This window comes from Zalophus californianus, chromosome 11 (genome assembly GCF_009762305.2).
Source record: "Zalophus californianus isolate mZalCal1 chromosome 11, mZalCal1.pri.v2, whole genome shotgun sequence".
Classification (NCBI taxonomy): Eukaryota; Metazoa; Chordata; class Mammalia; order Carnivora; family Otariidae; genus Zalophus; species Zalophus californianus.
Window position 1 is genome coordinate 103,751,354 of NC_045605.1, and position 15,951 is coordinate 103,767,304.

Consider the following 15,951-nt stretch of genomic DNA (forward strand, 5'->3'; position numbering starts at 1 on the left):
TTCCACCCTCTTACTTCTGGAGCTTCTGGAACAGCATTAAATAGAGGTGAAGTCAGCGGCAGGCTTCGCCCCTCCCTTTATGTGTCTGCCACATCCCAGAGGGCGACGGGGAGGCCATTATCCCTGTGGTACTGAGGCAGGCTTTCGGAAGCCGCGGGTGTCTGCACCTCCTCCCCAGAGATCCTGCCTTTCCACCTATCTGGGACGCTCTCCCTGCCCCACCGCCTGGCTGCAGCCAACCTTCCAGGCTTCTTTGTGAACCGGCCAAGGGACCAGTCCTCCCTTGGAACAACCAGGGCCCTCCTGTCAGGGCCCGTGGACCGGGGCCTTGCCATTCTACGCATGCCCGGCCTGGCCATGTAGCTCATTTCTCTCCGGGAGTTTGCGGGTTCCCAGAGGTGGGGACTGGGCTTTGCGACAGCTCCCCTCCCCCAACCCTGAAGGGACAAGGAAGGCCCTTGTCATTCTCAGACATTTTGTTCCAAAGCTGAAAAGTCCCCTGCACATGCCCCTGGCATGCACTCAGCCTGCGATCCAAGCCTGGCCCGGGGTCTGTGGAGCGGGTGAGCACAGGAGAGCCAGCCCAGCCTGGGCAAAGGGGCAGGGACCTCCGGGAAACCAGGCCACCAGGGTTGGCAGGGCTCCCCCTCCCTCCGCCCTGATTTGCGTCCCCTGTGAGCCACTGCTTGGGAATGCGTCAAAGGGAGCCCTTGGTCTGCTACCATTTTCATCTCTCAACCACAACAAGCCGCCTTGCCTGAGCGAAAGCACCCTCTGTCTTCCCCAAGCCTCACCTATGACAGCCATCTGAGCTTTCTCCCTGTGTGTGATGAGGACTCTCCCGGACGGGAGGAGGTGCGGGGAGGAGGGCAGACTCTCACCGAGTCCGCGCACCCAGCACCGCGCCAGGCCCGGCACGCAGGACGTCACTTCACCTTTGCTTAACCATGAGGCAGGGGCTCTCATCACGCCCATTTCAAGGATGGAAGGCTAAGGCCAAGAGACGTGAAGTAACTTGCTTGAGGTTCTAGCAGGAAAAGGCAGTGCTACCACCCAAACCCAGGCTGTCTTGCTCCCAGCCAGGGCTTCTGGGTCCCACAGGAACCTGCCCAGGGCCACCACCTGCTGGACCCCAGGGAACTGGCTTGTTGGGTCCCTCCAGCTTTCTGATGAATTGAGATGCCTGGAGCCCTCCCCCCAGCTCGGCACGTTCTAAAGCCCTCTTCCAGCCCTCCCTGCACCCATGACTTACGGGGCTAGACACTGGCAGAGAGCCGAGCCAGCAAGGTAGTCATGCATCGTCAGAGTGAGCTTGTGCTCTCTGGTTTTCCGAGGAAAGTGGGTGCTGTGGGCAAGCCATACCCTGACAGGTGGCCTTGCAGTTAGTTGCCCCACCTGAGGTCACCGAGCTGGGAACAGACGTGCAGTGACGGTTCGGTGTGTCACCACACACAGCCGTGCCCGTCGCTGGGACTGCAGCTCGCCGTTCTGTTCCTGAAGGACCATGATGCCCGCCTCATCGGCCGGTCCCTCAGTAGCCCCGGGAAGTGCCCATCGGACCCCCACTGGATGAGGCGGGGACCCACGGCTCATGGCGGGGCAGAGGAGGGTGTGTGTGGAGCAATTTGCTCAAATGCTGAATTGTGTCTGAATCCTGAGGCCCTGCCTCCCTGAGCCCGGGAACCCCCAGGGTCTGACAGAGAGGTCGGGGACCGGGCAGCTGCTGCAGGACAGTCTGCAGCATTGAAGGGGCCCACGTGGGGGCCAGGAGTGCCCACGGGCCAGGGGCAGCTGGGGGAGCATCAGCGCGTGGGACCTGTCGCTCCCCAGAGGTCACCATAAATCAATGGGAACAGCATGCTTACTACGGAAACGCAACTTCAAACGAATCCCCTGGTGCCCCTCCCCCCCCACCCCAGCAGCTTAGCTGCCCCTGGGTCCTTCTATGGGAACTCTCCGGTCCGCCCACCTGTCTGGGCTGCCCTTAGTGTTCACTTCCCAGGAGTCTAACCAGACTGAGAGGGTCCATGGGGCCTGGGGCCACCTCCTGGGATGACCCATGGGCAGAGCTGTGGCAGGGAGGGCTCCTGTTCAGGGCCAAGAAGCCTGCACACAGAGGCTGGGCCTGTGGGTCTGTTTCCTGGCTTCTGGGAGGAGGTTAGAGCAGGAACCAGGGGCCATATGCTCCCTGGAACCCCGACAGGCCACTGAGTGGGTGCCTCTCTACTCCCTCCTCTGAGAAATCTTCCAAGGCTGCCTTTGAAGCCTCCTTGGCTAGGACCTCTCCAAGGCCAGCCTCAGCCCCGGCCTTAGTGACCGTCCTTGTGCCAATGGCCACACTTTCTGGGGATGAGTGAGACCCCTGTCAAGGCACAGGAGGCCACACAGGACAAAGGGGTCGGTTCTAGTGGTGCTTTGGCCAGATGGGCCGTGACCATGGCCGCTGGTGCCAAGGCGCCGGTCCTGGGGGCAAGCTGGGCTTCTTTCCCATGCAGGGCTCCAACTTTCAGGCGTCGTGGGCCCTCCCTGCGATTTTGACGGTCGTTACCCTCTCCGCTCCCACCTGCAGACAGCGGCGTTGGCTTAGCCAACATCCGGGGTCTCTGCATCCATAACGTGTCTCCATCTCCTGAGTACAATAAGTAGGAATGAGCACCTGCAAAGGGCTGGATCTGGGGAAGGGCGAGTGAGGGGCAGTGTCCCAGGTGCCAGCCCCCCGGCGTTTTTGTCTGTGTTCTCATCGGCTCCTCTTAACCACCAGTGGTTTGGGTGCCAAATGGGGTGGGGGTGCAGGGGCTAAGTGACCTGTACCGGTGATCTTGGCAGATCTTGGCACCGAAAGCAAGAGCGGAGGTCACTCTCTGAGCAACATCTTATGGTCTCAGTCCCCAAGGAGCAAGGTGGGCTGGTCTGCAGAAGGCTGGACCCTAGCATTGAAGGGCTCCAGGGACCCCGTGGGGCAGTGACTCCCCTACAGGCTCGTGCTCAGCGTGGCCTGAGCGGCTTGGTGCAGTGAGGATGCCCAGGCCCCAACACGGCCTTCCTCGCTGTGACTTTCTGGGCACCAGGGTACCCTGGGTGGGTCCCTGGCCTGCCAGCATCCTCGACTAAAAGCTATCTGCCTGGGAGAAGTGATTAGCCTTGGAAAGTTGCAGGGGGCTCTAGGGAGGTAGATGCTCCCAGCCCGGTGACTATTAACAATTCCCCAGGCCCTTATCTGTGTTCCCCCGGCTGCTGCGGGCTCTGGGGAGCTCCCCAGCGTGCCCCGGGAGCTTTTCTCACTCTCAAAGGGGTGGAGACTGGCCAAGGAGCTCCCTCGGTGGGACCCCGTATGAGTTGTTCAGTTGTGCATTCACTCCACAAACACTTATTTATTTGGTGCCTGCCATGTGGACTCTGAGTCAGCTTTCTTGGGTTCAGATCCCAGCTGGGCCCATTTCTCGTGTGGCCTTGAGCAGTGATTTGACCCTGAGCCTCAGCTTCAAAAGCCCCAGGCTCGTGGGCTGGCGGAGGAGGGCGTGAGCTGAGGCCTGGATGGGACAAAGCTCGGGGTCGGTGCCCTCAGCTGGGGCCGAGGAAGTGGTGGCCGGTGTTGGCCGGAGCAGCTAGGGGCCAGAGGGCCCCGTGGGCTGACAGGATAGAAACAGTGACTGCAGAGTGGGCGGGGGGGGGGGGGGGCGGGCTGCTGGAGCCTGCGGGGCGCCAGGTGCTCACCTTCTCTTCCTCTCTCCTCAGTACGGCAAGAAGAAGCTCAAATACCTGCCTTACAACCACCAGCACGAGTACTTCTTCCTGAGTGAGTGTTGGGGGCTGCCCTCCAACCACACCCCAGAATGGCCATCTGTCCCCCCCCAACCACCTGCCACCTCTTTAGACCCAGGAATCGCCCCTGAGCCTGTCTGAGCAGGAAGGGCCATCCATCCCGAGTAAGCTGCTCCTGGCACATGGTGCAGATGGGACCCAGAGGCCCAGGGTCCCACACTCGGGGGCCCCTGGGTAGGGAAAGGGGGCGGTGGGGGGGGAGGGGGACACGTGCTCCCAGCCCCTCCTCAGGCACATGTCGCTGCCTCTGCCTGGGAGCTGCGGAGCTGGGCCCCCACTTCAGCGCTCGCCGGGCTCCCCCTGACTGACCAGCCTGGTGCGGTGGGACGGGATGCCTCTAAGGACCCCTGCTCTCCCCGCAGTCGGGCCGCCGATGCTCATCCCCACGTACTTCCAGTACCAGATCATCACAACCATGATCAGACGCCGAGACTGGGTGGTGAGTCAAGGGGTACAGGTGGGCCCCGGGGGCCTGCACGTTGCCCCCGGTCCCTGCCCCCGGGAGGTGGGGGGGCGGCCTCGTCACTCTCAGGAAGGCACCTGCTCTGGCGCTGCCAGGAGCCAGGCAGGCCACATCCCTACACGATCCCCTGCTACCCACACCCCGCGGGGCCAGTGGGGGGCCACGGCCTTTGCAGAGCTGCCTCAGAAAGCTCCTGAAGGCGACGGGATGAGAGCCAAATTGGGCCCGCCTGTCCGCCACTCTGGCCGTTGCCTCCCGTGTCCCCGCGTCCCTGCGCAGCCCTGAGACCCCGTGGGCCGGGGCACACCACGCTCCCCGTGGTAAAGGGAGAGCAGCCGGGCAGTGGCTGAGCTGAGAGGTGGATTCGTTTGCTCAGGCTGCACAACAAGGCCGCTCTGTTCCACGGCACAGATGCGGCATCAGAGTTCTGGAGGCCAGAAGTCCGAGACGAGGTGTTGTCCGCGTAGGTCCTTCTGTGGGCAGTTAGGCACGACCTGGTCTGGGCCAGTGTCCTTGGCTGCTGGGCGCTGGGTCTTCTGCCTGGGTCTCGGCATCGTTGTCCCTGTATTCATCTGTGTCTGTGTCCAGAGTCCCCTTTCTTAAGAACACCGGTCGCAGTGAACTAGAGCCCACCCTATTGACCCCATCGGTCATGACCCTATCTCCAAATAAAGCCATGAGAGGCCCTGGGATGAAGGCTTCAACATGTGCATTTTAGGGGACACAATCCAGCCTGTAACACCAGGCTTGGTGGAAGCTCCAGATTCTGTGTCCAGAGAGAGAGAGAGGGTGCGTGTGGTACACGCCCCCGTCGTTGGCTTTATGTGCATGTGCAGGCGGGATTCGGCATAAGAAGGTGATCAGAATGACCTGGATGGAGTAGTCACCAATAGGCAGAGTCTGCGGCAAAGCGGGGTTCGCGGGGTCAGGGACAGGGCCCCCTGCCCTGGAGACCAAGTGGAGGGTCACTTAGGCTCACGGGTTTTTTGTTTTTGTTTTTTTTTCTTAGTCCAGTTTCATAAATGAAAGTATTGGGACTCTTGAGAGTTTGGGGACTTGCCCAGGGTGACACCAAGGGGTGGGTCAGGCCCTTAGAACCCAGGCCGTGTCCTGTACTGTCCCCCCACTACAGCTACCAGTCTCTCTCAAGTAACAGTCCCTCATATTTCTATAGCGTTCGCAGGTCTTCAAAGTCCTCTGCCTTGTCCTGTCTCATTGAAACTGTGGGCAAAGGGGCCACGCCTGTTGATTCTGCTGATGTCCAGGACTGGGAGCCAGGAGCCCCGGGTGGGGGGCGCGGGGGTGAGCGAGGCAGCAGGACTCTGGAAGTCTCTGCCAGTCCTGTGTCGGTAGAACCTGTACCACCCACTTCTAGGACACGATATTTTTCCAGAAGTGAGCCTTTCATCCGTACTTACTATGTCCCAGCACGGCCACCCTCGTTATGTCATTTGACCCTGGCTTAATGAGTGAAGTGACACGGGCCGGAGGGACGGACTTTCTGGGTCAGTTGCACGATGGGAATTTGAGCCCAGATCTCTCGCCTATGGTAACTACTGCTTCCACTGGGCTCCCTGGGGCCTGGAAGGAGTCACTCAAGCTGAAGAGGAGTTTGAGCCCTGCTGTGTGGGGTTTCATGGTGTGCTGCTGGGCGTATTTAATGAACCTTTATGGCAGATGACTCCTGCCTGAATATATACTTTTCTTTTTACCGTGTTTGTTCCCCAAGGGACAAAGGGCTCAATAAGGGCAACAGGAAAGGAAATAAGACTGTGCCTGGATGGGATCAGATGGCAGACCCAGGGAAATTTGATAGGGCCCCTCAGGTCTTTCGGGGCCCTCCGCTCGGTGGTGGGGAGCCTGGGCAGCCCTGCCCTTGACCCTACTGGGGAGTAGGGCTCCAGCTGGGTGGGAGGGACAGGCCTCCAGCCTTAGGCTCCTTCTCTGAAGCAGCTGACTTCAGTCAGTGCTCGGTGCTGAGGATTCAGGGAAGATAAGATCCGGTGTCCCCCACCCCCAGGGGTCCGTGACTGCGTGGGGCAGAGGTGAGTCCTGCGCTGCGCTTTTCTGATTTACGGTAACAGCGAGCTTAGGTGCCAAGTGCAACCCTGGCTTGGGGCTGTGGTCCTCAACAGGAGCAATTCTCTTGGGCCAGTTGGCAATATCTGGAGACCTTTTTGACTGTCACAGCGCAAGGGAGATTGGGTGCTACTGGCATCAGGCATCTGGCGGGCATCCAGCCGGGGATGCTGCTGAGCATCGTGTCAGGTACGGCACAGCCCCCCACACTGAGGGCTTATCCAGGCCCAGACGCCAGTCATGTGGAGGAGAGGGCTTGATGCACTCGGAGAGCCTCAAGGAGGGAGGTGTTTGCCCCCTGGCAGTGTTGGTGGTGACCATATCCTGGAGATGCTTCTCAGCCTCCCTCCCTGGAGGTCCTGCATCCGACACCACAAACCACTCTCTCCTAAAATTCTCCCTGTCAGCTTCCAAGTCCCACCTCTGCTGGCTCTCCTCCACCTCTCTATTCCCCCCACATATGCGTCACACCCTATCCCTGAAACCAGTGGTTCCGGGGTCGTGGGTCGCTCTGCACAAAAGGAAATAAGATCGGCCCCATGGATATACGTGTGTTTCCTACTGTACTACATACACACATGAAAGAAACAAAGTTGAATGTGATGAAATGTAGGAGCAGAACTTGTAATGCTTGCTTCTCCCACCCCCTTAAAGACCCCTCGCTGGATCCCAGGTCATACCCAGGGCCCACTGCCGCCCATCCAGACTCTCCCTTCCCCCAGACCTCCCAGCTGCTCCCCTCTGCTCCCCTCCTCAGCTGATGACACCCATGCGGGGACCAGCCTGGATTCCTCACGACTAAGCAGTCCCCAAACGCAACTGCCCAGGCCTCCTAGATCATTCTGGAATCTGTATCTCCTCCTTGGGGCTGTGGGCCTTGCTCTGGGTCTCCCATCATTTCGTGTCCATCTCCTGATGGAGGCCTTTCGTAAATTTGAGCGTCATGTCAGGACCACCCCCATGCTCCCCTTGCTTCTGTCACCTTCCAAACGGTATTGAAGGGATCTCTTTATAAGCCTGTCCTTCCGGACACAGGGCTCCCGAAGGCCCTCCTTTGGCTCCCAGCACCCAACTCTGCCCTCGAATAGAGAGGAGGCATTCACAGAGTTTGTGGAGCTTAACTGCACGCAGACTTGAGGATGAGTTTGCCAAGCAGACAAGGGGGGAGGGCAGGAGGCCCAGATGGAAGAGACCCTGCAGTGTGACAGAGCTTGGCCTGGCCGGGTGCACGTGGGTCGGGAGACTGGCTGCACGGGGCCAGGTCAGTGGGCTGGCATGCGGAGGGCCCATGCACCCTACCCAGGGGCCGGATCTCATCCTGTATCCCCTAGTGGGGAAGAGGGCGAGTGGGGCTTTGAGGATGGCAGCGTCACCACCACGAGGGGAAGATCTCCATGGCGACAAAGCGCAAAGGGACTGGGTTAGAGTCGTTCAGAGCTTTTCCTTGCAGGCCACACTCACTGTTGCAATACACGGCCAACCCATGGACAACTTCAGTGGGAGGTCTCTCCCCGGCCTGCAGATGGGGGCACGGAGGCCCAGCGGAATACATCACCTGCAATCACACAGAGTCAGCGGGGGGGGAGCCGGGTTCTGCTTGGGGCTAAGAAGGTGGCTCTAGTTGCCATGGTACCCGAGGGAGAGCAGGAGGCCAACGGGAGGCTCCCACTATGGCCCAGTGGAGGCATGCAGCCTCGGGTCGCAGAGAGATGGTGGGGAGAGAGGGACCCCTTCCACAGAGCACCTGGCCGGGAGGTTCGCCGTGGAGGGTGGGGCAGTCAGGGCAGCCAAGGGAAGCGCTTGTCCAGGTGAGGAGAGACCTGCGAGCTCAGGATCCCGTGGCCACCCCAGCGAGGGGCAGGAAGGGAAGAGGGGACAGGAGGGGAACTGGGCACGGGGGTGAGGGACGACTATAGCATGTGAGAGGTAGCTGGGGTGGGAGGGCATATGGAGAGGATGGACAGTATCATCGACCTTTGCCTGGCCAGGAAAGAGATCCCAGGTGCTGATGGGTAAGGAGGACATGGCCAAAGGGCAGTTGGTGGTGGTGGGGGGGTCTGTGTACCTTCAGAATCCCCGGGACCATGAAAGGGCTGCTCCTGGCTGACATCTCCTGGTCCCTGCCCTGTTTCCCTGAAGCAGAGCACCCAGCCCCCTCCTGCTGCTCACTCCGCATTTCCCTGGAAACAAAGACAGTCACCAACCCTGTGCAAGCAAGCATCACATCCTCCGTGGGCCTGGTGCCCAACTTCCTCGAGGCCTGTTGGGGGTTCTTGGACCCCTTTGCCTCGCGGGGCGTAGGAGGGCCGTGTGCACACCCGTGATCAGGACGTGGTGCCGGGGTGGGTGGTGGTCCGGTATCTAATCTCGTTTTCTCTGCAGGACTTGGCCTGGGCTGTGAGCTACTATGCCCGGTTCTTCATCACCTACGTCCCTTTCTATGGCATCCTGGGGGCCGTCGTTTTCCTCAACTTCATCAGGTACCCGCGCTTGGTCTTGACAGGGCTTTGAAGGGAGGGCCTGTGCGGGAGGGCTCCGAGCTCCCCACTCCCTGCCCAGGCCATCTGGGGCTGAGGGAGAGCGTCTGTTCCCCCCAGGGCCAGGCCCCGTGACAACTGCCGTGGCTCCCGCGCTGAGCTGTGCTCTCTTCCAGGTTCCTGGAGAGCCACTGGTTTGTGTGGGTCACACAGATGAACCACCTCGTCATGGAGATTGACCATGAGCCCTACCGAGACTGGTTCAGCAGCCAGGTGAGAGCAGCCAGAGCTGGTCACCGGGGCCCTGTGGAGCCTGTGGGTCCATCTCCCCGGCCTCCAGCACTTGGCTGCTCAGTGGGCCCAGGGCTGTACTGGGCTTCCCTGCGGCTGCCTGTGGCCTTCTGCTGGGAGGGACTGGCGGGGAATCTGGGCGGGCCGAGGTCTCTAGGTGGGGCGGGATGTTAGGGAGGGGTGGGCCTCGTGGAAAGGAGACGAAGCCTTCCATCCTCCCTTCTCCTGGCCTCTCACCCCTCCCCTCCTCAGCTGGTAGCCACCTGCAACGTGGAGCAGTCCTTTTTCAATGACTGGTTCAGCGGGCACCTCAACTTCCAGATCGAGCACCAGTGAGCGCGGGCGGGCGGGCGGGCTGGGAAGGTGGGTGGCACTGGGGGAGGGAGGAGGTCACCAGCCCCATCTGGGCACGGGCAGCACATGGGGGCTACCTCCCTCTCCACCCTGGCCAGGCCCCGAGCGTGGCTCTGCAGCCAGCCCACTGAGGTCAGGGGGAGGGGCTCACACGGCCCTATGACAGCCACCCCTCCCGAGTGGCCCAAGCTTTGTAATTACAGAGGTCTCCCTTGATCCTGCAAGCCTAGCAGGGCCGGGGGATTGATCCCTTTATGGACAGGGAAACAAGAGGCCCAGCGCCCCCAACCCCTGTGTACCGGTCTCCTGGGGAGGGGCGGGGGGCCGCACAGGGAGAGCTGTGGACAGGGTCTCCCCGGCCCTGACCACTGCTCTCTGCGTGGGCTGTGAGCAGAGGCAGGGGCGCCCTCACCCTGTCTCCGCTCTCCCCAGCCTCTTCCCCACCATGCCTCGGCACAACTTCCACAAAGTCGCACCACTGGTGAAGTCTCTGTGCGCCAAGCACGGCATCAAGTACCAGGAGAAGCCGCTGCTGAGGGCCATGCTGGACATCATCAGGTAAGCGGTGGCGGGCGGGGAGGGGGGGTGGCGCGGGGTTCCTGGGGCCCAAGGAAGAGACCGAGAGGCATGCAGCTGGGATTGCCCATGTTGGGGACTGACAGCCACCAGAGGGGATGAGCCCTCCCAGTGTCCCCACCAGGCCACCCCCCCTTACTAGGAATGACCTGGCTTCGCCCTGGGCTGGATGGGGACCCTCCCTTTGTCCTTCCTCAAGGGGTTCCCTGGGGCGCCCTGAGCAGGCAACGCTGCAGCCCCGCTGAGGGCTGAGAAGCACCGCACCCCCAGCGCAGCCTCTGCAGCCACCCTCTCCCTGGGGCTCCCCTGACGGTCCCCCCTCCTCTTCCCAGGTGTCTGAAGAAGTCCGGGGAGCTGTGGCTGGACGCCTACCTCCACAAATGAAGCAACAGCCCTGGGGGCACCCACGGGGGAGGGGGAGCAGGTGGGAGTGCTGGCCACAGGGAGGGGTGGGCTTTTGTTCTGAGGGGTGTCCCCGAGGTTGGGGTACATGCTGGCTTGGGGATCCCATTTTCGGTCTTTCTCCTGTTTTTCTCTCCGCTTTCACTTTGCTTCTCTCTCTGACACCCTCCCTCATGGGACCACCCTCTATCAGGTGGCCCCTCACCTTCTCCCAGCTCCCACCCCCAGGAACAGAGAGAGGTGCTCTGTCCCAGCCCCCAACTTCTGCCAGACCAGAGGTCCACAGATACGGCCTGTAACAGCCCCTCTTGCTGCCTGGCCTTTAGGCCTCACACCGCCTTGTCTTCCTCCGATACTCCTGAGGTCCGTGGGGGACCCGGGGTCCTAGCTGGGCACCACGGCACCCTGGTCTGCAGGCCTGGCCCCGCCCTCTGACATGGCCCCACTGGCCCTGGCCCCGGCCCCGTGCTTGGCGTTAGGGAATGTGTGCTTGATGCACCCGGCCCCCTCCCGGCCCACACTGAGACCGGGGCTCGGGGCCTCCCTGCTGGCACCCTTTCTCTTCAGATGTCTGGGGTCCCGGCCCTGACCCCGGCTCCCTTTGCCTGCAGTGCTGCCAGCTCAGACCTCGGGGCCCAGGCAAGTGTCCTCGCCCCAGGGGAGCCCTCTGACCCGAGGCTTGTGCTGTTCCATCCCACCATCTGCCATGTCTCCCTAGCTCCACAGCCTGGGACCTGGGGGCCAAGGCGGCCATCCTGAAGGTGGGCTTGGCCAAGGCCATGGCCCGGTCAGAGGATCAGCCGGCCTGTTGGCTCAGCCCTGCCCCACCCACCACATCCCCTTCAGATGTTTGACGGGGCTGGGAGACCTAAGATTCTGGAGCGATCGGACCCTTCTCCGAAGTGCTCCGTTACCTGCCAGGCAGCGCCAGCCAGTCTCTAGCTGCTTGGCCGAGTGGCCTTGAGCCCTTCAAGCTGCAGGAGGGCGCCTCACACAGCCCCTCCCCATGCTGGGACTGCCAGTGTGGACGTGCTCACACTGTCTTCTGCTCTCTCCTGTCTTCTGTTTTTTTTAACCTTTTGTTATAGATACATTCTGACAGGGCGAGCGACAACAGGGCTGGGCCTTGTCAGCACCTTTTACCACCTGCCTCTCCGGGCCCCGCCGTGGGCTGAGCCCCCCCCCGGCTCACTCACAGAGGCCACAGGGACCCCGACTGTGGGGGCTGCAGGGGCCGCTACTGTCGAGAAGGCAGCAGGGGCCCAGGGGGAGGCAGTGCCAGAAGAGATGACCCTGAGGATCTGGGGGTTTGGGAGAGAGATATGCCGAGGGCCCAGTGAAAACTGCAACAAGAAGTTTGAGGGCTGGAGGCCAGGCAGCGGAGGAGATGGGAGGGAGTGGGAGGGAGGGGCCCGGGGCTGCTACATTCGGAAATCTAACCCACTAACCAGTATTTAGCTTCAGGGGAGGGGAGCTCAAAGTGGGGGCCTATGGGGGAGGGCTGTCACCCCCCAGCTCTGGCCAGCCACGGGGGACGCATCCTGTGTGACCGACCTGTGGGTTGCCATGGCAACGTGGGCCCCCCCCCCCCCGCGAGGCCCTCACACCAAGAACACAGGCCCTAACAGTTGTCCTTCCCTAGAGACAGAATGGATCCATAGGGAACTGATGTTAATTTTTACCATGTCACTTCCCCACCCCTACATTTTTTGGAAATAAAAGTAATTTTATTCTCATTTATTGCACGTTAATGCTGGGCGGGCTGTCGGGACCGAGGAAGGGGCTTTGTAGCCAGGGCACCAGGGAGGAGGAGACCCATGCTGGTAGAAGGCAGGCTTTTTGCTGTCGCCTCCGCAACTGCAGTCACCCTACCCCCATCCCTTGCTGCCTCTGCTCAGGAGAGAACTTCTCTCCCCTTCCCCTTCCCTGAAGTGCATTCACACAAACCCAACCACACATGGCCACTGGAGCCAAAGGAGGCTTTCTGGAAGGTCTCTGCAGGGCAACAAGGAGGAGCACATTCCTGACCTCCCCATTCCCCATCTCTGTTCCTAGTTCCTCCTGGGACCAGCTGTCTGCTCACAATTTTCTGGTCAGTGCACAGAGCGCTGGGGGGGCGAAGAGACTCTCAGAAGGGGCTTTGGAAAGTCCTGGAGACCTATGCTTCCATCCTGTGGCCCCTGGGTCCAGCTCAGGGGCTCATTTGGTCCCCACAACCTGGGGAGATGCCCGTGCCGTCTCAGCCCAGGGCCGCCAGGTTCACAGGCGGCGGCAGACACTGAATCCTGGGTCTGTCCTACCGCCAAGCCTGGGCAAAGTCCACAGGGCTGTGCCAGGAGCACTGGTACTGTTTGCCTTCCACTGTACCAGAAGCCCACATGCTGCCCTGCTCCCCTGCCCCCGGGCTGGCTCGGCCAGCAGGTGAAGCCAGGTGTGCCAGCGAAGGGCCAAGGGGTTTGGCATAGCCAGCGCCTGGCCTTGTGTTTCCTCCCAGCAGGGCTGCGGAGGGCTCCGGGGTAGACCCTCGTGCCCCTCTTGCTTTCCCCGTGACCGCAGTATCGCGGGCAGGGACGGCCAGCTCTCCCAGGTAGGGTGGAGGTGGCTCCCCAGTGGGTGCAGGGACTCGGCAGTAGGACCCAGGTTTGCTGAGGGAGCCCTGAGCCAGGAGGCAGAGACCCACTGAGTGGCCTTGGGTGAGCCCCGTGCCCTGGCTCTCTGGGCCAGTCCCGCCATTCGTATAGCGAAGGTACTGGGCTGCCGTGAGGCTGTCACTCTCCACACCTGTCAGCCCTTGGCCTGGCCCTTCCAGGAGAGAGGTCTTCGAGGCTGGAAGACCACGAGGGACGCACCTTCCATCCTTCTTAACCTGTGCCTGTGTTCTGCCTCCTACCCGGGCAGGGCATGGCGCCTGGTCCCCCCGGGATGGGACATTACAGGCCGCGCCACCCCACCAGCTGTAAGTTCATCCCCCGTGCCAAGCAGGCTCCTGGGGACAGGGAGAGTGGTGGGAAGGACCAATGGGCTTGGTGGACGCTGTGGCTCTGAAGGCACCTGCTAAATCTTGGATCAGGTCAGTGGGCACTTGGATCTTCGCTGTGGCTTTTTGTGTTTTTTTGTTGTTGTTGTTTTAAGATTTTATTTATTTATTTAAAAGGCGAGAGAGCACAAGCAGGGGTAACAGTAGAGGGAGAGGGAGAAACAGGCTCCCCAGGGAGCCCGATGTGGGGACCCTGGGATCACGACCGAAGCTGAAGGCAGACGCTTAACCATCTGAGCCACCCAGGCGCCCCTCGCTGTGGCTTTGTGCTCAAGTATTATTACCCTGGCAGCATGAAGCTGGGGACACCCATAAAATGCTCTCTGCTTGTTTCTCCTGTCCCCAAACTCTGTGGAGGCTCTTGCCCAACACAGAATCATGGGTTTCCCCACCCTCGCACCCCCTCCCAAAGTCATGAGTCCCTGACATGGGAGGTCCTGAGTGATCACAAGACCCGAAGCTTCCATTCTCGGTGGAGGCTGGGACCAGATAGGCAAGGACTGGCCAGAGGCCACACGGTGGCAGCAGCTGGATCCCTGCTCCTCACCCGGCACTCTCCCTGGCCATCTCCTCCACTCCCTCAAGGCAAGGGCTGTTTCCCAGAACAAGACGTCCCCTGACACCATCATGTCAAATGTCAGGCCACTCCCAAGAAGCCCAGCAGATGGCCAGAGGGGGCAGAGATGGTGGAAGGAGTCCCTGGGAGGCTGAGAGCCCGCTCAGCTTGGTGGGTGGCCTGGGCACGTGCAGGGCACTGGGCCCCGAGGAGGGGTTGGCCCAGCAGTCTGGGCTGTACGTGGACCTGGAGCCACAGCGGTGGTCAGTGCCCTGGCAAGTTCCTTAGGCGTCCAGTGGGCCACTCAGAAACCCTCTCGGTCCATTGGGAGGAGAGAGGAGGCCTTTGGTGACAAGGGGCAGGGTGGAGGTGGCAGCCCTCGGCTCCAGTTGCCTCTGGGAGTCACCAATCACTGCTCAGGAGATAGTGCCTTGGGCCAATCAGGACTCTTCAGCTGTCCCAGCTGCACCGTCCCTGGAGAGGTGCGTCCCTCTGGACAGGATGCAGCTTCTCACAAAGCCCCTGGTCTGACACCTGACATGGGAATGAGAAACTGTGCATCCCAGGAGTGCCTACGAGCACATCTGAAAAGACTGAGGCCCAAGGGAAGGCGTGGCCCGGGTCCAGGAACTTGGGGTTCTCTGAGCTGCATTTGACATTTCGAATCAGACTGGCCCAAGCATACACAACCGGCGGCCACCGAGCACGCTAGCATTTGAAGACCAAGTCTCCACTGCTCTCTGCCCTCATAAATATGTTTCTTTGGATGTTGAAGGCGTTTAGTTCTTTCTTCCAAATCACCTGGTTCAAGAATCCAGGAGAATTAGGGACAGGTCCCGAGAGCTTGGAAAGGGCCAAGCAGAATAGGCAGCCAGGTGCTCCCGGACCTGCCGCGGGTGGGGGTGGGGGGACCCTGTGAAAGATCTATGACCTGTCCTGTCACATAGGAGTTCATTCATAACCCGGACCAGCCACTTCCAACATCACGGGCAGGTCTGGTTCTTGTGAACGTCCCTTCCCACCATCTGCCCGGACTGCCCACGGGAGACTCTGTACGTGCTGGTTGACTGAAGGAACAAATCAGCAAGTCCTGGCTGCCCACAGCCGTTCTGCTTTTCCTCTGTGCCCAAGACTACGTGCAGACCAGCAAGCAGAGATCGCGGGTTTCTTGGAGGCTCCGCCAAGGCCCTTCCTTCTTTCCTTTTACACTCCTGGCCCACACTCCCTAGGTTTTTGTTCTGGGACTCCGGAAGAGACCTCCTGATAGAGAAGGGGAGCTCAGCTCAGGAGAGGGGTGATGACCTGTCCGCATGGGGGCCAGATGGGACAAGGGCAAAGACGACCCGCCAGTGAAGGAGACTTCCCCAAGTGTCCTCTGCGCAAGTCGCGAGGCAACCACCGATTTGCAGAGGAAGAGCGCACTCCCCGAGGCCACCATCAGGGGCAGCACGGAGCGTGGCCCGCCCCACCGCGGTTGCAGATGCTCTGGACGCCCCTAGGTGGCGTCGCAGGCTCAGCATTCCCTACCACGGGGATGTGCTGCCCCTACGTACAGGGTGTTAACATTTCCGGTAAGTGCCTGTGCATCAGAGCCACTGCAGGAAATGCACTGACTGCACAGGAGATAGAGGGACTGCTGTCAGGGCCCACATGGCACCCGGAGTCAGCAGGGTTTCCATAGGTGGCCACAGGAAGGGGGGTCTCCCAGCAGAGGGAACAGCCTGGGCAGGGGCCCTGAATGTGGGATCTGCTCTGGACATGTGGTCAGAGACAGCCACGGGCTTGTCCCAGGTCAGGGCAGGTGGGGCCCCAGGGTGTTGAAGTGTGTGCATGAAGTTTTAAAAAATTCTGAGCCCTGGGGCACCTGGGTGGCTCAGTCATTAAGCATCTGCCT

At 61.0% G+C, this 15,951-nt stretch overlaps 1 protein-coding gene across 2 annotated transcripts in view; it reads left to right on the forward strand.

Annotated features, from left to right (window-relative positions):
- FADS2 (fatty acid desaturase 2) overlaps positions 1-12,200 on the forward strand; it is a 30,854-nt gene extending 18,654 nt beyond the window's left edge. For both annotated transcript variants that reach the window (XM_027580435.2, XM_027580434.2), the window contains exons 6-12: positions 3,736-3,796; positions 4,185-4,261; positions 8,747-8,844; positions 9,018-9,114; positions 9,385-9,464; positions 9,919-10,044; positions 10,395-12,200. In XM_027580435.2, coding sequence (XP_027436236.1) covers positions 3,736-3,796; positions 4,185-4,261; positions 8,747-8,844; positions 9,018-9,114; positions 9,385-9,464; positions 9,919-10,044; positions 10,395-10,446 — 591 coding nt within the window. In that variant the 3' untranslated portion in view covers positions 10,447-12,200. The remainder of the gene's footprint in view (positions 1-3,735; positions 3,797-4,184; positions 4,262-8,746; positions 8,845-9,017; positions 9,115-9,384; positions 9,465-9,918; positions 10,045-10,394) is intronic.
- The last annotated feature ends 3,751 nt before the right edge of the window (positions 12,201-15,951 follow it).